At 41.9% G+C, this 22,775-nt stretch overlaps 1 protein-coding gene across 1 annotated transcript; it reads right to left on the minus strand.

The window, feature by feature from the left end:
• Window positions 1–2,392: 2,392 nt before the first annotated feature.
• On the minus strand, window positions 2,393–17,321 carry TOP3B (DNA topoisomerase III beta). Its single transcript, XM_030500914.1, has 18 exons — window positions 17,288–17,321; window positions 16,824–16,993; window positions 15,989–16,120; window positions 14,814–14,920; window positions 13,061–13,135; window positions 11,961–12,157; window positions 11,024–11,180; window positions 9,824–9,937; window positions 8,832–8,922; window positions 8,363–8,517; window positions 8,025–8,127; window positions 6,948–7,094; window positions 6,065–6,238; window positions 5,137–5,265; window positions 4,751–4,900; window positions 4,211–4,311; window positions 3,769–3,970; window positions 2,393–2,907 (listed from the first exon to the last, which is right to left on the minus strand). The coding sequence occupies exons 2-18, from the start codon at window positions 16,891–16,893 to the stop codon at window positions 2,426–2,428; spliced, it is 2,586 nt and encodes an 861-aa protein (XP_030356774.1). The 5' UTR covers window positions 16,894–16,993; window positions 17,288–17,321; the 3' UTR covers window positions 2,393–2,425.
• Between the last annotated feature and the right edge of the window lie 5,454 nt (window positions 17,322–22,775).

The following is a 22,775-nucleotide window of genomic DNA, read 5'->3' on the forward strand; positions in this document are numbered from 1 at the left end:
CGGGAGCGGGGAGCGGACACGGGGCAGCCCCTGTCCCGCTCCCTCCCCTCCCGCCGCCAGAGGAGGGCTGAAAGCGGAGTGTTCGGCACAGAACCGTGCTGAGCGGGGACGCCTGTTCCCCGAGCTCTCCTGTGCTCAGCAGCCACCCCCCTGAACGGTTTTCATCCTAAAACACCAACTTACTCTATATCGGATTTGAGAGATTTAAACGTTCTGGCAAGCCATACACAGAGATGGGTGCAGCTGGAAGTGTGCACAGGCGACAAGTTCACCCAAGAGACAATCCACCCCCCAATCTCGTTACTCACAATACCTTTTTGTTTCCATTCACACCAAAATGCCCATAAAAAAGGCTTCAGAAGACCTGATGGAGCCATGGCAGGGGGTTTGCTGTGCATAATTAATTGCAAAACACCTGTGCTAGCTTTCAGAGCCTTATCACAGGCACAAATGCAAGACACCATCACTTCCATAGATTGTTAACTAAAGGTATAGTGAGTTTGGAGAGAACCATATAGGAGGCTGACCTGTTTCTCAAACTAGTTGTAGTTAATTAACCATGTCCACCAATAAGCTATAACCTCTCCTTGCTCATTTAAGAGCACCTCTGGCTTAGAAGAAGAAACATGTCAGTAAACTAGAGGGAACTATCTTTGTCCCAAGCTGGAATCTTCCAAGGAAAGAGTGAATGAAAATCCTGAATCCTAGACTCAAAAAAGAATACAATACCAAAACCTGCAGTGAGGTTAGTAGGACACAGGCATCCAGAATACTTGCACTGACCTCGCTCCTAGATCTTTTGGGTATTTACAGCATATCAACTAAATCCCTTTCTTCTCGCCTCACACCAAGCTGTGTTTCTAAGCCACTAAGAAGGTTCATATCCCACCTCTTTCTTTCATATTCCCATGCTAAACTACAGCAGCCTGTATCCTGCAACGTCCCTGCCATGATCAATCCCCCACTGGCAGTTCCAAAAAAACAAAAGTTGTTTTTAAATAGTGGGATGATTTATGGCTCTGAGGACACTAAAGCAAGATGGGCCTTTAGAACATGAGAAGAAGCTACACAGGCTAAGGGAGACACAAAGACCGTTTGTTTTTACCAGAAAGAACACAATATTTAGGAAACAAACCCAAACAAACTTACTTCTGCCTATGGCTGGGTCTTTTAAGCAATACTATTACAACATAGCTCATGTTTGAGCTGTAACTGTATAAACATTTGATCAGAGGAACAAGCTTGGGGCTGTGGTGTTTCATCTGTGTTCAGCAAATGCACACACCGTGCCAATTAAAACAGCAGAGTTGTACATTACCTTTTGTAGGGACTTGTCTTTCCTCTCTGTTGCCAGTGAACCACGTGTCAAAGTTGCTCTTTGCATAGAATGTGTTCACACGCAGTAGCCTTTGCATCATGTAAAACTGCTGTGGCATCCCCTGATCCAACCACAACTAGCACTGAACTGTTTTGGGGCTAGAGATGATACAAACTATACTTGACCAGATGACCAGACAAGATCAGCTATGTGCACATGGAAGGAAAGGAGACAGTATTAGAGACCTGTACAATTAGATTTTGTAATGTGGGACCCAGTGCCACAGTGGTTAGATACAGCTCCATACAAAAACAAGAGGACACTCTCCTTTTGACAACAAAGTAAACCAACACTGAAATGAGTTTGGGATAGAGAGTGTACAAACTATTTGATCAGGTATGATCAGCTGTGTGAACACAGAGGAAAAGAAGTGCATGGGTACTCTACCTGTCCTCCAGCTGCTGAGGGAGGCCTTACTTAACAGGGGCCCATTGTCCAAAAGATACTAATTTGGCTGCATAGATCATAATTTGGGAATCGCTGCTCAAGGCAGATACTCACATTTACAACTTCCATTTTGTATGTCTCTTGGCATTACTCTCATGCAGCAGAGTGACAGGTTTGAAGTAGTGCTCTTGCTACTGCAGATGTAATTTAAAAATCTGACAGCTACTAATCATTTATGATTTTTGAACATTCAAAGTCAGATGAAACAGGACTCATTCCACACCTAAAGACTACAGCAGTGTAGCAGTGATCTTAATCAGATCTTATATTCCTAGAACTTGTACTGTTGACAAAAGCCTCAGAAATTACGGAAGAGGGAAATTTCATTTTCTTTCTATCGACCACAGGTAACAGTCTAGTTTCCCTACTGTTTGTGAGCTCTACTTGGACCAATGAATTCCAGTTAAAAGCTTAAAGGCTTACTCAGTTACAAAGTGATCATCCAGAAGAATTTGTTTTGTGATTAAGTCAAGGCATACAACAACATAAGGTGTTTAACTTTCCTAAGAACAGGAAAGCAGTGAAGATCAAAAATACTTTAAAATGAATTTAAAGGGAAACAAATTTTTATAAGAAGTTTATTTTTCTTTTGTGTGGCCATTATACAAAGTAAGCAGCCAGAGCTGCCATTTTGTCCTTGGGTTTCTTTGGATTGAGTCTTCCTCCAGGCCTCCGGCCTTTACCTCTTCCTCGGCCTTGCCTTTTTCCTTGTCCTCCACGGTGCATGGGGTGCCTCATGGCTGCATGCTTCAGCTCCACCAGGTCTTGGAACACAGGATCACAAAACACACAGCCTGAATGCTGGGTCTCATCCCCAGGTAAAGGAGATTTGGCTTTGTTAAAATCAACGTCCACAAGGGCTGCGTCGCACAAGTCGCAGGTCTCCGGCGACACTCGGACCTTGTGGGCATTCTCAAAGAAGTGCACAATCACATTGCATTTGTTGCAGGCCATCTTCCACTTGGGACCTGACGTTGAGTCCAACACCAGAACTCCATTCTCACACTCAACGCACTGCCCGATTCCAAGCATGCTAAGAGAATGCTGGCACGTGGGGTGGGTGCATTCATTACAGCCCATTCCTGGTGGAAGAAGAGTAAAACCATACCACAAGGAAGCCTTTATATCACTACCCGCACCATCCAGTTTGGAAGAAGTGAGACACAAAAATCAGAGACAGCTTAGTATACTATAGGTTTTCTAAATCACTAAAGAATGGAACCACTCCCCAGATGCCAATTTGCCTTTTCACAGATTCAGAATAATCCCTTGCTCAAAATTTTTTCTGTAATGGCTTCCAGAATTGCCAGACTGCCACTGTACAGGCAGTTTGGACACATTAGTGATGAAAACTAATTATGTTTTCAATTAAATGTATGGCTCCTAGCTGCTATTTTATACGTGCACTGTACACTGTTAGTACAAGACATTTTTAATTAAGAAAGATGGTAATAAAAAAATGCCAAAAAGCTCCTGGTACTGAGAGCTGCAAAGCACTATGTTAAGTAAGTTTTGGTCTAAGTTACCAAAACTGCAACTTTCACTCCTTCTTCTATCCTTCAACAGCTTTTGACACACCATCTATCTCAGTATCAAAACACTCTCAAGACCTAGTCCTAATCTATAGTCCTACCCATAGCAAGTATATTCCAATTTGCAAAGTGTCAGAATCCCAGTGTCTTTCACAGCAAACAGAGTGTTACAAAGGTCACCTGTGCATGCACATAAATTAATTTCTTACTTCTTTTATAAAGAGGAAAAAAAAAAAGTATTCAGACGTGAGTTAACTAATAAATTTTGGTCAGAGAGTTTGACATGAGTTTTAGGTATCTGTAAGCTGAATAGCACTTTATACTAAGCAACACTGATTAAAAACTACTGTACAGACTGCACCTAATTTATTTCAAGTGAGGTTGTTCCCTGCATGTTTACAGAATTCCTACCTTTTTTCATGTCCCTGAAGGGAGGATGGTTGTAACAGTATGGACAGAGTGGGTAGCTCTTTCCTCTGGATCCAGACGACCACAGCACCAGCTCAAAGTCATCTAGTGGGCAACGCAACTCTTTGTAGAGTTTAATGGTACCATTCTGTGGGAGACTGTAGGTGTCATCACAGTGAGAGCAGTGCAGACGACTTGGCTTGGCCTGGAAATAGAACATAAATCTCCTGAACAACTGCAATGTCAATAAAGTTCAAAACTTCCAGTAAATCCAAGTGGGACTGCTCATTGGTTTGTTTCCCATGGAAAAACTCCATTGAGTTTTTCGTTTTAGAAATGCCCTCTTGACAACTCCATTTGAATCCAAATTCAATAATGGAAAAGGGGTTACTATTCAATGCCCCCAGCAAGTGAAATTTAAACTCCAAGGATGAGATGAAGTTACCTGAATATACTTCATGAAGCGATGGCATTTACCACAGCGGGAAAGAGGTTTACCAGTGGCAGCTAACGGTGAAAAAGACACTTCCATCAGCTCATCCATACCTGTGAAAGAGAGAATCACATTTATGTTAGAATTCTAGTTCTTATGAGGAAACCTTGCACAAAATCATCTACAAGACCTGTGAAGAAGTGAGAATTAAAATATTTTATTCACAATGCTCTTCCTTGTTTACAAAGACTTTTAAATAGTGTTTTGCACTAAGCATGCACGAACACGCAAGGTTAATTATTTCAGCCAGTCTGAAGTTTTCAATAACTCAAACTATACAGTCACAAAATAAAATTGAAGTATAGTTTTGGAGCCATAATTCAGTCCATTTCCTTTTGGAGAGCCACCTAATTTAACTGGAAACTTCCAGTTCTGGCACAACTTTTCAGTAAGCCTAAACCTCTGAAAGCAACCTAATATATAAGTATTTTGTACTAGCATCTTTGCAATAATTAAGTAATTGTAGGGAACTTCACACATAAAAAGTTTTACCTGCAATAGAATCCACAAAATAGTGGAATTTCCTTTTGAAAATGTCAAGGGTGTGCTCCAGGACCTGGTGATAATTCGCTTTACCCAGAGCTATTAAGTTGAGCTGCTTCTCTACAGCACTGCGGATTGTAGGAAGAACCAATTCTGCATCTAACAGAAAACCAGATCAAATGAAAGATCAAAATATGGGAGGAGGAAACTGTCCATACACAAACTGACATCAAAATAAACAAACAAGTTTTAATTATTTTAGTCTTTGGAATTAGTAATACTTTCTTAGATGCATCATTTGAGACAGAAATGCTAGTTACACAGGGACAACAGCCCCTGACATACTGAAGGGAACAGAAGGTAAGAGGACGGAAAGGGAAGAACATTTAACTGACCTATTTTGTAATAACCATGAACCAGAACAATGCCAAGGTTTGTAGGCTTTAGTCTCCGACCACTCTCCACTGTGACATAGTTTCGCTGGCAAATGTTGTTAATGTGGACTGGAATACTTGCATCAGTTCCTGGTGCACAAAAGAGAACAATATATCCATCCTGAACAAAGAGTTTTCATTGAATTACTCACTTCTGACTTCTCTGGGTTTATGTCAAACTGTAGGGCTCCTGAGACTGTTTAAGATTCAGGTACCTTTTTACAATAACCCACTTCCAGTGGATAACTTCTCTCTCTAGTGACTCAGGTTCCTTTGCAGTTCTGAGAAGTCTGAAACATATATTTTAACCTTAAGCCTTTTGTCTCTTCAAAGGAATTACTATTGGGAATCTCATATTCTCACAATTGTTTATTCTGGAAAAACACAGTGGAGTAAAAGACTATGTGTGTTTTGACCAGAAACATTTAGGAAAATGCATCAAAGGAAACGAGTCAGATTGAAAAAGAAATGTAGTACTGTGGTAAATTGTACAATAAATATATAAGGACTACTAGAGCCAGCAAAGCTGAAGCAAGCTGTAAAGAAAGAATCATTCCTAAGAATGGAGAGATACATTATTCCACACAACATCAGCTCTTTCTGACAGAGAAATGACAAGATGTGTTATGAAAGGATGCTACTTTGGCCAGAAACCAGACATAAAGATAAGAAAAAGAAAGGAATGTGGGGGAAGAGACAATCTACCATCTGCTAAGAGGAGCTACGGACATTGTGGTTTGAAAGGAAAAAGACATTATTACTGTACGTATTCAAACAAATACTGAAAAGTCATTACCAACAGAGAGAGTTCAGAGGAGCGATTCAGACTCTCTGCACTCTCGGTGGATGTATTACAGGACAATTAAATGTAAGTTAAGCAAGTTCCTACCAATGCCATGCTTTTCCATCAGAGTGATAAGTTCTGCTTCTGTCAGGTAATCAGGAGGACTGGTTTGCTTTTCCAACAATTTTATTTCACCAACTGGAAAAAAATCTCCTTTCTCACAGTGGGGAAGGCTCTCTTCTAATGGGATGCTGTGCCATGGCATAATTTCTGTGAATCCTGGATGCAAAGAAACAAACAAACAAAAATAATGACAGCTTATCTTCATGGCTTTCAAAAGTCCAACATGGGCTGCATTATACAGATCAAAGTGAAGAAGCTGCCTGCCACACCATGCAGAAAATATCTGAAACTGGGCATACTGAGGAAATAGAGTATCACAAGACAGTATCTCTCATCACACTGCATCAGATCTATTTTGTGCGTGACTTGAGTCAGGCTGATGTATGGAAAAAAAAGTAAACACTTCCCTTAAATGAAAGCACAGTGCCAGGGGGATGGGAAGAGTTTCTTATAAAAGAAATAGAAATAGCAAGTTATATTAATGTAATAAGGCCTATTGGGCCAGCTTACCATGAAAAAATCTCAGTGGTGGTAATAAATTCTTTTTACAGAGGCCCAAGAAAAAAGAAGTAAAATATGCCTTTGTGTAATTTATCCCCCAAAAGGCATTTGCTGTCTTTAAAAAGACTGGTCTTCACACAGGCAAACATGGCATTAAGTTTTTGAGACTACTACATGAAAAGTAAGACTTTACCCATTGTAACTGAAGCATGAAAATGAAGATACAGATTTGGTCTCTGGCCTTGATAGCTCAAAAAATGCTTCACCTTTGTATCATTCAATGTGTTAATGGGAGAAAACAAACCAACCAACCACAAACATATATATATCTGTAGCTAACGATTTACTCCCTGGTTAGTCTTACCTGGTGAAGTTACCACTTTTCCAATACAGGTAAAACGTTCAGGGCCAATACTGAAAGAAATGGTGGTTTGTAGGTACTTGCAATCAGCGCTGACAGTGGCAATGAAATGCCTGGTTATATACTCGTATAGTCGCCATCCATCTCCACCTGAGGAAAAAAAAACATCTTACCCACAAAACTCAAGTCCTACAGCTCTACCTAAAATCTTCACTAAAAGGTACCACATTTCCACAGTTATCACAGGAAAAACTGGTACAAAATCACTTTCAGAAGTCTGTCCAGTTTTCCCTTTAAAATTTCCTGCAAGAGATCACTCTAAAATACTACTTAATAACACTAACACAGGTTAATTTTCAAAGCAAAGTTTCTTTATTCACAATCTACAGATAAGAAATGGAACAGTCGAAAGGTTACACTGCTATGAACAGCTTCTAGTTTAGTCCTATGCATTGCATATTTCATCTTGCTGTGTATATAAAGAAAAGAGTTTTACGTGGCCATTCAGTGCTCTGTAGAATTACTCAGATTTTTAAAGCACTTATTTTTCTATCAGACGTTATTTCACCAATTCATGAAAACCAGAAGTTATCCAGTTCCTATGACAATCTTCGCTATTCCTAATAAACAATACCTTCACTACGCTTCTTATAACCTTAAAATCCTTTTTTGAGGGATCACAGAAAGTCAAAGTGTTACATTTTAACATAAACCCAACAAGCCATAGAGATTGAATTAAAATGCAGCTGAAGTTTGACTTACAAGCACAAAAATACAATAAAATTTCAATACTTCGAAGTTACTATTTCGGCAAATTTCTCCTAGAGAAGTAAGTATTAAGTCATTCAGTTGGCTATTCCTTTTTCTTAGCAGTTCCCTAGGATTAATTACAGAAGAGCGAACCAGCTCTGAACGTCACTATCATGAGAAGTTTAAGTGAGGGTAAAGTCTGCTCTCTTCGCTTCCTGCCATTCAAATAATTACATTTTCTATTGAAACTCAGGGATTTTCAAACTGGCTCCTATACTTCTAGGAACTAGCTTCCTCACAGTGTCCCAACACTACTGAATTTGTCTATACCTAATTCTGCTTCTGTTGCAGCTCTCATTGGGGTGATGGGAGGATGGTCTCCTGCATCATGGCCTTTCCTTGGACGATTAATGCCATCTGATAATGCTTTTACCTGGGCGAAGGAAGAGAGAGAAAACAGGCTGGCTGAAGTGGATAACAGCACTCTCTTAGCAGGTTAAGAAACTTCTCAGATTAAATCCATAACAATACAATATCCATAAATAAAAGCCACTACAGATATTTATTGTTTCTGAAGACCTATGGGTCATAGTATATGAAGTAAAATATATTCTAAAACACAGACTAGAGAATGATCTCTTAGTACAGGTTTTGCTTCATGTACTCACAGTTTCTGCCCAGTAAGGATTATTGGCTTGTTGTCTCAAACATCCTTTCAAGTCAAAGTTTTCTGGATAATGGGTAGTTTCTGTTCGAGGGTAGCTAATATAACCCTGAGTATAAAGACGCTCTGCTATTTGCATGGCATGTTGTGGACCCATTCCTAAGATGGAATAGGAGGAAACAAAAATCATCTACACACCACTGCAATTATTTGTTTGCTGCATCTGAAAGTATACCTTATTAAAGCATTTAAATAAACCATGGTTTGTCCTTTCCATGAGGCTTTTGTCACCTTGGTCTTACCAAACATTTCACTTTTTGACAAGCTTTCTAAACTTGATCCTTCCCCCAAAATGATGTGTTATAGGGAGGGGAAGGTATAAACTACATTGGATACATCCTTGATTATGTAGTATGAAAAGCCAAAACATTTTGCTTTAAAAACACTGTGAAAATCTGAACTTTTACACATACCTAAAGCAGCACTGGCCACTCGTAGCATTTCTACCGTGTTCAGAGCCAGTGGTCTCTGCTTCACCTTCTCTTTTTTACTCACAGATTCTACCTAGAAAATAGCATTTTCCCAGTAAAAGTTTTGAAGTTTGGTAACTGGTAAATGTATAATCTCAATCATGCCTATAAACATGTGGCATACCTACCATTATGTTCTTATCATAGCTGTTGGTTTGTTTTTCTTGAACAGTAACCACCAATATTTTTTACTTTAAAAAATCTGACTGGAGACAATTTTACCAAATTCTGAAGTTACAGTCCTAAGGTCCCCTTGTGCTATGGACTACGTCAGGCCTATAACTGGGAATGCAGCAAGGTAGCTTATTGCTATCTTTACTTCCCATTTACCTCAGCAGCACATACTTTCAGTGCTACAAGGATTTAGTGCTTATTCCAAGTAATGGTCCTAACTATAAGGATCCAGATTTTTAAAAGCTTCATGCACTCTTTGAACCTCGATGGCTCTAAGCACTTAAATCCAAACATACTGTCAAACAAGTATTGAACAGAGCAGAATGAGAAGTTAATTGGCTATAAAGACTGTACCATACACATGATTAAAAATTTAACTATGGGAATATTGCCCAAGAAGTAATTAAATTCTGATTTATACAATGTCTCACGGGAAATAAGAGGTCTGCTTGGAGAAATCTGAACAATATTTCTTAGCAGGTTTAGTAATGAAGACTTCCTATCATGAGTGATGGCAATTTTCAAAGTCAGTATTAAGAAGGGGCTTCTGCTGAGATGATCACACAAGCATAATATGAACTACGGTAAAAAAATCTCTTGCCTTTTATTCTCATTTACACAAAGTTGAATGGAGTAAAAACCAAAATACAGATATTTTACACTCTTCTTTAACAAAAGAACAAAAAAACACCCCAACATGCAGCCAATGAAATATCAAATGGTATTTCCTTTATAAGAAATGTGGTTTGACTGACACTTACCTTTGCTTCTTTTGACATCTTTGTTATATTCAGGAACATTTGGGCAATCTCACGATCAAACACCCTCACTCTATCCCAATCTAAAGTGAGAGAACTTTCTTTTTCAGGGTTCACCTATTGGACAAACAAAAAAAGAAAAAATTAATTCCCACCAACTCTCTTACTAGAAGTGTGAAAATGCACATTTCCAACAATAACCCAGCAAGCAAATTCTAATAATACCTGTACTAGGACACAAGTGCTTCAAACATGCACTTGTACTCCTTCTTTTTCACAGGGGCTTTTGAAAAAGATGAAGTACTTTGAGTTCTGGGGTCAGGGGAATGACTGGAGTTATTCCTGCAGTTAACCAAGATACTATTCTTGGGGTTAGTGCTGAAATGGACAGAAATTCAAAGTTTACAATTTTGATTTAGCAAAATCAGTCATTTGTACTAAACTGTAACTAGATCATGTTTTAAGCCCCATGTACAAAAATAAATATGAAGCAGCCCACATGAGAGAGCACAAAACTTCCTGCAAGCAGGCACCAAATATTTCCTAGGATGACGCACAAGATGCATCAGAAAAAAGATGACAGCAGACACCAGATTTCATCTTTTTTTAATTTTAAAATCTAAAAATGGCAACTTTTTACCATCCATCCCTTATTTGTTTAAAAAATCCTTGTGATCACAAGCAGTAAACTCATGTTGGTTTGCTCTCAGAGCTTGGACAGCAGCAAGACTATAAAGCTGCTATAAGCTGCCAAAGTACTCAGAGGAATCAACTGCCAATTAACACAATGAGCATTTTATTTGCTTTAAAATTCCAATACTCAGCAATGCCAATGTTTGTTGGCAGCCTAATTAATTCCTGCATTCAAATTAACAACACAGTCAGTCCAAGGACCCCAGGGAACAAAAGAAAACCATTTTAAGTAGTCTTGTTGGCTGAGCCTAAGCTTAGATGGTTAGCACTGAAGAATTCTTATAAGGAGCAGACAATAACGACTTTAATGCAAAACTGACATCCTGGAATCTGTTCTCAAGAGACTGGTGACACACATGTGAACTGAATGGGAACACATGAGTAAACTGTAGGCATTGTGAATTCTTGTCAGCAGCTACAAATTTATGAATGAACAAAATGAAAATACAAATGCATTTCTTCGGTAAAAATACACATTCCTCATACAAAAACAAGCACTGTAAAACTTACTTTAGCTTGCAAGACCCAGTATGTCTCAGGCTTAAATGACTGGATTTTGTCATGCCTTTCAACACAGAATCCAAGTGTTGGGGTCTGACATGGCCCAAAGGAGATGAGGGAGCTGTCTAAATTCCCGTATTTCCCCTGAAAATATTTGGTCTGAAACCTAAGACAGGGAAAAAAAACCCAAGAACATTAATAGCCTCATTCCCCTGACCTTTTTTTTTATTTGTCTGTGCATAAAATTTTTCAGTTTGGTGCTGAGAATTAGCTACTCTGGTTCCAAGATATATTTTGTGGTGTGCTGTTTTTGGCAGTGATGGAGTTAATTTTCTTCATAGTAGCTGGTATGTGGCTGTTTTGGATTTGTGCTGAAAACAGTGTTGATAATTCAGGGATGGTTCGGTCATTGCTGAGCAGTGCTTACACGCAGTCAAGGCCTTTTCTGCTCCTCACCCCACCTCACCAGTGAGCAGGCTGGGGGTGCACAAGGAGCTGGGAGGGGACATAGCCAGGACAGCTGACCCCAGCTGACCCAAGGTATATTCCAGACCATGGGACATCATGCTCAGCAATATAAAGGAAGAAGGAAGAAGGGAAGGTGACATTTGAAGTTACAGTGTTTTGTCTTCCCAAGTAACCATGATGGAGCCCTGCTTTTCTGGGGATGGCTGAACACCTGCCTGCAGATGGGAAGTGGGGAATCAATTCCTTGATTTGCTTTGCTTGCACACGCAGCTTTCACTTTACCTATTAAACTGTCTTTATCCCCATCCATGAATTTTCTCACTTTTACCCTTCTGATTCTCTCCCCCATCCCACCAGGGGGAAAATAGGGGAGAGTGACTGAATGGTGTTTAGCTGTTGGCTGGGGTTAAACCAGAACAGTGGATAGAGCAGTATTCCTGAACCTGTCATGAAACTGTCTGTAATCCATGCTTGTCACCTTGTAAATGCACAACCAATTCTAAGATCCAGCTCCTGGCGGGCATCCACTGAAAGAGCTTCATTGCGATTGGGTTCTCCCAAGTGATTCATGGCATTGCAGATGTCTGTGTCAGTAATGGAACTGAATTTAGCTCTATATATTGTCCTTTCGCTGCTACGAGGTTTGTTCATAACAGGAAGAACAGCATCGAGAACCTAATGAAGAACAGAAGCTTTTTAGAGTATTTGAAAGACAAGAGCTTAAGTCAGTTTTTCTCTCTGAAGAAAAAAACTCCACAAAATATTTGCTTATATGTAACTACTTTCTTAATTCAGTAAGATGTCATGCCAACACACTAACTGATAAGCAAGAGCAGTATTTGTCTATACACTCAGAAGTGTAATAAGAATTAGCTGAAGGATATATTTATTCAATAGCAACTGCTGGAAGTGAAGCACTACTCTTAGGTGAGTGCAAAGACATGCACCAGTGCAGCTGCAGCACCTTCTGGTGAATATGTATCAGTTCCTATCTGGGTTTATCCTATGTATTGCCAGTGCCCAGTTATGATACAATTGTATTTAAAGAACTTAAAACCTAAAAATTACTTGATCAGATGTGCTTCTTTAACACTCTTTTAAAATAGACTTCTGGGAATAGGATGTTAATAAAATATCTTTGCACACCAAAGTTTTAGTTCTAAACCTTTTATGTAGAGAGTCCAAAGTCCTGCAGTAAGCCTATGCTTAGAAGTGGCCTCTATGCTCAAAGGTGTCTAATTGCTTAACGAGCAAAAGATAACAGAGATGAAGTTTTATAAGGACAGCAAAATAACTACTCCAGCTGTGAAATACAGACAATTCTCAAAGCACCAGAATGTTCTAACATTTAAAAAACCTTATTACTCACCTCAGATGAGCAACATCTATGAAACTGATTTATACTCTTTAACTGACATCTTAAGAATTCAAAGCACATGAGTTTAAAGGCCTTCCAAGCCTTTAAAACTTTATCCACTTACTTTGAATTTTACTGTATATTCATAAAACAATACTGATAGTACTGTATGTCACAGACAAATATTATGGTATTATAAATCTTTAAAATAGAAATCTTACTTCAAAACAGATGTTTTCTCCTTCCTTATCACAATCCAACCACAAGACAATACAATCACAGCCTCTTCCCTCCACCTGTGAGAAAAAATAGCACAGTTCTTCAGCAACTCAAAGAAAGACCTGTCTCCTCACTAACTGTATACTTTTTGTTTCTAAGTACTAGAGATAATTTACTTGGTGCAAAAAGGATTGGAAGAACATAGCAGAAGTGACAAGAAGTCTGCAGATACTTAAACAGTAGTTGAAGAAAGAAGCAAGTTGTGCTTCATGGGACCAGAAGACTGCCCATGAGATGCTTTTCTGTGAGACCTAAAAGAAACTGGTGTAGCTCTACAGCAGTGGAACTCCTGAATCTGCCACAGTTGGTGCGTGCAGCCTTGGGCACAGTCCCTTCCCCTTTCTGCGCCTTAATTTCCACATCATTATAAACAAGCAAGCAAGCGAACAAGACAAACACTTTCCTAGTTCATAAAGATACCAGGAAGTCTAAATTTCTCTGACAGAAATTAGTTTTGCACCATATATACTTGCTTTTCAGAAGAGTATTATTTTGTAAAAGCAACCAACCTGCTACTTTCCTCTCAGAGGGGCACATATGACAAGTGAACAATAACCAACACAGCTTATTTTAAAGAAGGCATTTACAAGCTATGCCTTGCACTTGCTGTTAAGCAGCAAAACACGCATCCAGCACTTTGAGAAGCAAGGTATCAGCAGTTGAAAAACCTCAGAAGGCAATGGCACAAGTGAGTTCAACAAGGCAAAGATTTCAGACAGTGTAACAACCAGTAGTATTAATCAAACAGATCTGACCATGATGAAAAGCTGCTTCCTGCAAGGCATTATGTAGGAGCATACTCATTTCTTTTTGACGTTAGAAGTCTAGCATATTGTACCGCATATTGCCAAACACTGCCCACTTTTGGGAAGCAGGTGAATAACCTGCTAAATCCAACATTAAACAGCCAGCAGCCTGAGAAACACTACATTCAGATGGCCTGTCTGCCTTAGCAGGAGAAAGATGTTTTAACAAATGTTTTAAAGGACAGAATCCTTGGGCATTACCCTCCAACAGAAAACTATCTGTTGTGAAGACAGACTCAATTTTTCACTCTAGTATAAAAAAAACTGACCCAGGGCTGGAAGAGAGTTATACTACTGGTTCTTAAATAAAGCTAGCTAACTTGTAAGAATGTTTTTAGAAAGTAAGGCCAATTCATAACAAAAATGCTACAAGGCTATTTCAAATTTATTAATAATTATTATTGCTTTCCAGAACCACAAAAGAATTTCCCTTCTTTTCTTGGCAGGGTAAAAATAGGCGTCATTGCTCTGTATCTAGAGGAAGAAAGGGAACAATGCATCCTTGAAGATAGACAAGAGGTAATGGACAAGACGTACAAGATGTATCCTTTTTGGACAAGAGGTAATGGCCTCAAGCTGCACCAGGGGAACTTTATACTGGATATTAGGAAAAATTTCTTCACCGGAAGGGTGCTCAGGCATCAGAAAAGGCTGCCCAGGGCAGTGGTAGAGTCACTGTCCCTGGAAGTGTTCACAAACTGTGTAGATGAGGTGCTTAGTGACATGGTTTAGTGATGGCCTTGGCAGTGGTGGTGTAAAAGTTGGACTTGATGATCTTAAAGGTCTTTTCCAACCTAACTGATTCTATGACTCTATAGAATATGCTCCAGATAAAATAAAGAATGCCAAGACAAGATTAATATCAAATACTACTGCTAAGAAAGAATACCTGTAAAAACTTCACCATGGTCAGTTTCGGATTAGCTTCTTTCTTTTCTGTGGGAGCTTTGCTAAAAAGTTCTGCTGGATCCACTTTGTCCCAGCTGTTATATTTTCCTGAAAAGTGAAAGTGTTTGAAGTAGAGCTTAAAATATATATCAAAAAAACAACAAAACACACACACACAAAAAAAAAACCCCAAACCCAACAGAAAATACCTCCAACAAAAGACCACCCAACAACCAACATTACTTTGCAAAACACTTGTCTTTCAAAATTTGTATTGGAAGTTTTTCTACCCTAACACCTCTTGCTTCACTGCCTGTCCACAGACCCCTTAGCTTTTTATTGAATTGAAGCTGTAATTTTAAAATGTGACATACAAAAGTGTGGAGGGGGGAGGAATACCACACACCTTCCAGAATTTTTACCATGAGCTATTAAAACACCTTCTTTTGTACAACCAATTGATCAGGCCAAAAGAAAGGAGCTATTTTTCCTTGTCTCCACAGTGCACATATAACATGCACACTGCAGTCTGTTTTACTGTTCACTACTTTTATAGCCAGTCATGTCTCAGCCCTAAAGCACCTGTATCAATGCATTCGTTCATTTCCATTTCTCTGAATTAACCCTTAGTAATATTGCTTAGTAATTAGACAGAACCATACCTCTTCAAAGCAATGTGCAAATAACTCAAATTCAGTCCTCATAAAACTTGTGAGGTAATTCTCATTAGAGGAAATAGTCACACGACTAGTCTAATGCTTCAAAGCAAGTAAGTGACACGATTCTTTGTGTGTAATTCTTACCAGATCTCTATTTTACAGTAATACATTACAATGCTTCAGAGAATATCTTTTTGCATTCTGCATTCTTTAACCACCTTGCATCTGAAGTACTAGAGCATTTTTTCAGGAAAGCAAATTGAGCCTCATCTCCCCTTACTTTCCAGGGACATAGTTCAGGCACAGAAAAGATACGTGGCATGACCAAGAAGTCACCCAGAGAACTAGAAACAAAAATAAAGAACTGCTGACCACAAACGATCTTTTCATCCTCCTTTTCTCTCTACTTCTTTCCTGGAAATTCCTCCTGAATTATTTCCTCAGTCAGTATTTTCCTATTACAAATCCCTGGCAGCTCTACCAGCCGTATCAGTTAAAACATCTTACAAACAAATACCTATGAAATCCAGAGTCATGACATGACCACATACAGATGTCATCTTGAAATGGGCACTCTGTCCTATAAATGATCCAGTGTACTCATGCACAGAGCATGCACCATTCAGTCCCTTGCGAGAGGACATGTTTCCTGTGAAAATAACATCACAAATATCAACAAGATTAAAAAAAAAAAAGCTATAGAAATAAGTTAGTTCGTGTGAAATTACATCCCCCTTTTCTTAGGCCTTACAGCTAGGATCTTCCTGATTGCAAAATTCTACTCAATGATCAAATTTTTATTTCAGTTAATTATCACTTTAGAAAGCGTATTTCATCTTCAATTTAAACTATCCATTATCTCCTCCACCCTTCCCTTACCACCAGGAAATCCTTATGGAAATACACTGAGTTTTCTACACCAGTACAGTTACAATCAACTCATTCTATTTACCTCATGATTTATAAAATATTCACTATATCTCTGAACAGCAACTTGCCACTTGATTGGCACTTTCTAGAAACCCTATGCACTAACACGTGCCACAGTTATATAAAATATCAAACCCAGCCTCCTTTACTCTTGACTTGAATAGGCATCAGCATGTGAATAGAATGCAAGGGGAAACTGAGTTCTTTCACAAACTGCAACCTGTCACTCCCAGGTGGCAGCTGCCAGGACAACCGAGTACCTGACCAGGGGGATTCTCAACCTCACTTCACCTACAGCAAAGTCTGGTAACCTTCGACCATGCAGTCTGCCTGTAGGCAACTGACAGGTACCTCCTCAGCGGGGCTCTGTGCTCCGCTCTGCCACTGGCACCAGGACTGACCCCGCAGGCTTTCCTTCCTACCTCTCGAGAGGATCTTGGCGATGGACTGCGCCAGAGAAGGCTTCTCCGCCACCATGAGAACAGTCTTCATTTTCAGCTGAGAGACACAAGGTGCCGCGGCGCTTAACGGTGCGGGGAGAGGTTAGTGCAGACCGCGGCGCGCAGCTCACTAGCGAGAGCCAGTCCCCAGCCTGAAGACAGAGCACGAAACAGGTTTACCGCAAACACACTTCACTTCACCGCAAACACTCCGAAGCTAACTCGGAGGCAGTGACAGATTTCGCCCTCCCCTCGGGGCTCCGCAGCTCCCGCTGCCCGGGCCCGTCCCCGCGAGAAGCCCTCCGGGCAGAGCGGCGGAAGCGCTTCAGCCTGAGGTGCCCCGCCCGCGCTGTCCCGCCCCGGTGCGCCCGGCAAGCGAAGAAGCCGCCTGGCTCGCTGCGGGGAAGCCGGGAGCGGCTCCGCTCCGGCCCCAGCCCGCTCCGCACCTCAGCAGGCGGCCATGGCCCGCTTGCACTGCCGGGTCACGGAGCCGGAAGGCGCGGCATACACAGATCACACCCCCCCTCCCCCGCAGCTGCCCCGCGCGAGCGCCCCCTGGCGGTCAGGAGGAGCGGCGGCGGCGCGTCCTGTTTCGTGCTGTCCGGTTTGTTGCAGGGACTTCCACAGAGGCAAAGCTCGCAGCAGGAACGGGTGGGAGATGTGGAACCGAACGCAGGAGCACCAGGAAGGCGCACCGCCACCGCTCCCTTCCCAAAGCCCATGCACAGCGCTCCGCCACCGGCAGCACCAGTCCTGTTTCACGCCCACCGCCTCCCATCGCGCTGGCTGGGCATGGATTCCTCCCCCCACTTGGAGTTTATCCTCAAAGATGCTCACAAAATAGAAACCAAACTTCTCTAAGAGGGTCCATGCACATGAATCATATCTGCTTTATTCAAGCGGCTGAAGCCAAAGCACCTGTGCGCAGTCTATGATTATGTTTCTAGTTTCCATAGGCTAAAAACTCCACAAAATAGTCTCTGCCACTAACAGCATCCCCTTCAGTGCAAAGAAATTTGCCCTGGGAGCATAAGGAGCACCCAATTTCTTTGCACCTAGATGAGGTAATGGAAATAACATTTATTTTATAATGATTCTTGGGGGGGGGGAGGGAAAAAAAGGCATTTTTTGCACATTACATTTTAGTGGAATGTTCATTTCTCACTTAGGCAGAAAGGGGAAGAAGGGAAAGGAGAGGGAAGGCCAGGGACGCAGCATTGCCCTCCCCGGCCACATGTTTCCCAGGCAGGGGGCAAGGGCTGCCCCAGCTGTCGCTCTGGGGCACTGGGTCCTGGCAAGGAGGTTTTGTCAGGACCTCAACAGCTCCAGCCTCTGCTGCAGCCTCCAACTCCTCCACACGTGCTGAAATCTTTTTGTCAAGGCAAGTGCTAAATAGGGAAGCCCCAAGTTGATGAGCTTTATAAGCCCTTGGTGGAAGAGTTCAGCTCTCTGTTCTTACCCCTATGGCATGTACCAATCATTGCCAATGTTTATAGCCCTTTTCCAAGAGCCGCTCAGTGCCATACAAACCCAAAGGGAAGAGCCTGGGAAGCAGCCAGGATGAGGATGTGTATCAACCTCCTGCTGTCTGGAATAAAAAGACACTAATTCACCTTCAATTAGATTAGCAGACAATTAATAGATATCCAAGTTACTAGTGAAAGAAAAATCAAAACAAACCCAGGCAATATTGGAGTTAGAACTTAGTAAAACAAATGTGTTCTGCTGTTTCAGTGCCTAGTTCCCTTTGACATCTGGGGAACATCTGGAACAATCAGGATGCAAGTTAAAACCAAGTCTTCAGATATGTCAGATACATATTTTTCAATTTCCTCTAGCAAAAGCCCTCTATGAAATCCAACCCTTTTCTTTTTGAACACTCAATGCAACATGCACATTCAAATGTGTACTTACCTGTGAAAGAGCAGCCGGATCTCTCCAACCCATAACTGCTGGACACTTCGAGCCCCCGTGTACCACTGTGTTGGCACAGACACACACGTGGCTGGTTCATTGGGCCACACAAAGATTTTCCCAGCCTGAAGGAATCCCTGCTTACCTGACAGCCCGTGTATGCCAGCTCTGCTTGGCCTCACCACGGAGCACGCTGGCACATCAGGTCACGGCAGCTTTGAACCGTTCTGGAAAGGCTTTCTCAGAGCCTCACCCCATATCTAACCCTCAGTCCCGGCACTGCCGGGGGGACCCTAGCGCGCATCCGGGCTGTGCACAACGGGCCCCCGCGCTGCCGGGGGTGCCCGCTGCCAGCGCGGGCCGCCAGGGGGAGCTGCCACCGCGGGACCCGCTCCCGGAGCCGCCGCCGCGGGGCTGCGCGGGGCAGGACGGAGCGGTCCGGGCCCGGAGCCCTCCGCGGCCGCCTCGCACACGGCGTTCCCATGTGTCACTGCTGCAGCAGGTTTGGCCGCCCTGGCTTCAGGAGCGCTTCTCACCGTACTGAGAGGACTCCAAAACGCGCGGTGCCAGCCCTGCGGTTGGGGAAGCCTTTCACTCCCACCGGGAGAAACTCCGGGGCCATGTCTGCCGAGACACCAGTTACCCGCAGTGCTGGAGCAGGCTGCGACCCGACCACTGACACCCCTGTCCTTCCCTTTTTTCAGCTCTGGCTGGTGTTCCTTCACTTTTCTTCTGAAGAGCTGACGGCCATAAACCCAGCTCTCCAACTGTATGAATGGGGCAGAATGATAAAACTCCAAAGCAAGTAGGCTCTCCTATGGTTTTCTCAGAGAAAACCAAGTTTGTTCCTAGATTAAAAACATTAGCTAGGTTTTGGTTTACATTGACTTGGTAAGAGTATCAAATCAAGGAAGCTACAGCTCTGGGTAAGCACTCCACATGCTGAACACACTTCAGCCTCACTGGTCCAGCTGCATGTAGAATCCCAAGTTTTTCAACACCCAGGTTATACCAGGGAATGGCTATTTAAGTAGCTAAAGCCCTCACCATAACTGAGACATCCACATCTCACTTCACCACCAGAAGAGCTTATGCAAGTGTTAGATCCTTGGACCTCCTTGTTCTACCGCTGACTTAATGATTCACTTTGGTAACTAGCACCTTGGTGCCTCCACTCACCTCCAGGACTCAAGTAGCAACTTCCCTCTTCAAGGATGTTTTACAGATCTGGATGCGTAAAGCCCATTTTAAGAGCAAGATAGAAAAAGCTATAGAAATACAAGCTATTGTAAGAAGCATGATCATTCCTGTTTCACTTCCCTGGGCTCATTCTTGACCTTAGAGTAACTTTTCCCTGTTTGTTTCCAAACACACTTGAAAAGATTGCCATGAAATTAATAAGTATTGACAGGAGGGTCAGGCAGGCAGAAACACATCTGGAAGGATGCCACAGACATTAGAAATTATGAAAACGCAGGTCAAATTATTAAAATAGTTTTTCTTCCCTTTTTTTTTTTTTTTTTTTTTTTAAGCTAAATAAGAACTATGAGGCCACAAAAATGTGCCTGAAATCTTGACTGCAAATCTGTGCTCCAGATACTTCAGGGCTGGGAAGGAGGAGACAGAGCCTACCACATGCAGAGCAACAACAGCACTTAAAGTGTTTTGTGCTGGAGTGAAAGTTATGCTTATAAGAAATTTAAAAAAGAAAATCTGTTAATAATAGAAGAAAGAAGAGGGTGAATGCTGGTGAAACAGGATATTGTTAGTTTCTGGGACACACACGACACATGATGTATCATTGGATCTTGACTCTGTTTTCCCCCTAAGTAGTAGCCTTTTGTTCAAAGGAAAATGCTAAAGTTCACAGATAACCAAAGTTCTGTGCTAGCAAACATCCAGGCTTCATTCCCATACACATCCAGTGTACATTTGCCAATTAGTACAGCACTGTTTAGAAAAGAAGGCTCACCTGCTAAAATGGGGGAGAGGGGGGAATATGGGAATAAAGCGACCGTGGAGTTAAAGCACCCATTTATCATATGCAGCATTTCTTCTCACTTTAAGGCCACCTTGAACTGAAGAAGAGCTGTGGAAAGGATCTGCATGAATGGGAATGGATCCACAGATCCATCACAGATGGAATGAGTGAAACCAAACACATGCTTTTGTTCAGGTTTGATTTTGCACCAACCTCTGTACGATCCAGCCCAGTTTTCCAGTTTTGGTATTGACAATAATCTATAATCCAGGTAGGATAACACAGTCCCTCTCCAAATGCAGTCTGCAGTAAGAGAAAAAGAAGGCAGAAAGAAATCCAAAGGCAGCATGGTGGGGACAGTTTGAAGCTCATGTCCCCATGTGTATGTAATTGTACTGCAGAGCTTTGAGCATGGCTGGAGGAGGCACAGACCTCAGCTGATTTCTTGGGCTTACCTGCAAATTATAGGTTACTGAGACCTGGGTAGCACAGCCCACATGGGAGCCTATCTGAGTAGAAAGATCTGCATAAGTTGCAATCTGACCACTTTGGTATAGGTATGCCCTGAGATCATTTACATCAGCAGACTCAGCACGCTTCACTACTGGGGAGAGTTTCGTCTCCCAGGGGAAGTAACGCTGCCTTCATGTCACATATCAGGGAAACCTCTGGCACAGGGACATTGATGTGCAGATTTCCCAAGAGCTGAGCTAGCTCCCCAACTCCTGTGCAGCGTTTCCCAGTGTGGGTGAGCTTCACCTCAGAAAATTGGCTTTGTTCTGTGCTGCACTGCAGAGCTTCTCATGTCCTACCCTACAGACCAGCTAATACTGCCCACCCTCCCTTACACTGGCTCAGGCAGGGCTGGCACTGAGATCAGGCTAATAATTGCCCGGCTGATCTCATGTAGAACTGCTCATGTCTGGTCCATGCCCCCCACCCATACATACACTGTAGTCCCAGCTATAACACTGCAACACGGAGACACTCAATTTGACCTGCCAGAAACCCAGCACGGGTCTAGAAGAGTGGACTGAGATGTGCCCTGGCTGTGCCGTGCCTGTACTGAGTATCAATTATATTTGCAGGTTTTAAGTTCTTTTTCAAATGAGACAAACCAAGATAACAAAATCACACGCCATAAACAAGCCTATTGCAAAAAAATAATAGCTGAAGGTGATGAAATACATAATTTGTAATTTATATCCATACAGTGAGGTTTAGACAGCCTTGTAATGTTACTGTATTCCTATTATTCACGTCTCTGCTTCCTAAATGTCTTAGTTGTGTAAATTAGGGGTAGGGTAAATTCTTGGTTGTCACTTTGCAGAAATCTCAGCTGGTTATTGAACTACAGTTTTTATTGGGTTTGGAACTTGGAATTTCTACTTTAAATTGGGTTGAATCCTCAGTGCTGATAGCACTCTGCCAGCTGAACCCATGTGGGGCCAGCCAAAAACTCGTCTCCGCCTGACCCAAGTTTCACATCTCACTCCACCCAGGATGGGGCAGAATTCAGGACCTTGAAAATTTTATTGTATTTTTACATATTCTATCCTTCTTATTGCAACCATATTTTCTCATGGCCTTTCTCCTTCTCTATCACATATCTCCGAAGTTAAAATGATCCAAACAATTGTACACTGCTCTTTCTTTGGGAAGAAGCACATATCTCCCCTCAAGTCTAGGACCTTGCTGAGGTTGAAGCAGCTGTGAAAAAAATTAAGAACAAGCTTTGGAAAAAAAAAAAGAAAAAAACCAAACAAATAGACCGCACACCAACAAAAAAAATCAACAAAGTAAGATTCCTCATTACCAGAAACCTCCCAGAATGCAGTTCACAATTACAGTGTTGTTAAAATTATACCTATATGAGAGGCTCATATAGCCTGTCTCTCCTGCTGGCTGTCTCTGCCACCTCACCTAATCCCAAACTTTGCGAGTTGTGGGGTTGCTATTTCACTGGTTGTGGCCCTGGCCTTTGAGCTGTGAGTCAATTTTGCATTATACATTTTGAGCTAACAGCCACGCTTGTGCTG

The sequence above is a fragment of the Strigops habroptila genome, chromosome 11 (genome assembly GCF_004027225.2).
Source record: "Strigops habroptila isolate Jane chromosome 11, bStrHab1.2.pri, whole genome shotgun sequence".
Taxonomy (NCBI): domain Eukaryota; kingdom Metazoa; phylum Chordata; class Aves; order Psittaciformes; family Psittacidae; genus Strigops; species Strigops habroptila.

Excerpts from the sequence above, each read along its gene's own strand:
- TOP3B (XM_030500914.1), bottom strand. The coding sequence starts at position 16,893 with ATGAAGACTGTTCTCATGGTGGCGGAGAAGCCTTCTCTGGCGCAGTCC. Across the intron at positions 13,136-14,813 it reads CCATGGTGAAGTTTTTACAG|GTGGAGGGAAGAGGCTGTGA; the intron begins GTATTCTTTCTT and ends TTTTTCTCACAG. Across the intron at positions 5,266-6,064 it reads GATGGAAAAGCATGGCATTG|GAACTGATGCAAGTATTCCA; the intron begins GTAGGAACTTGC and ends TTTGTGCACCAG.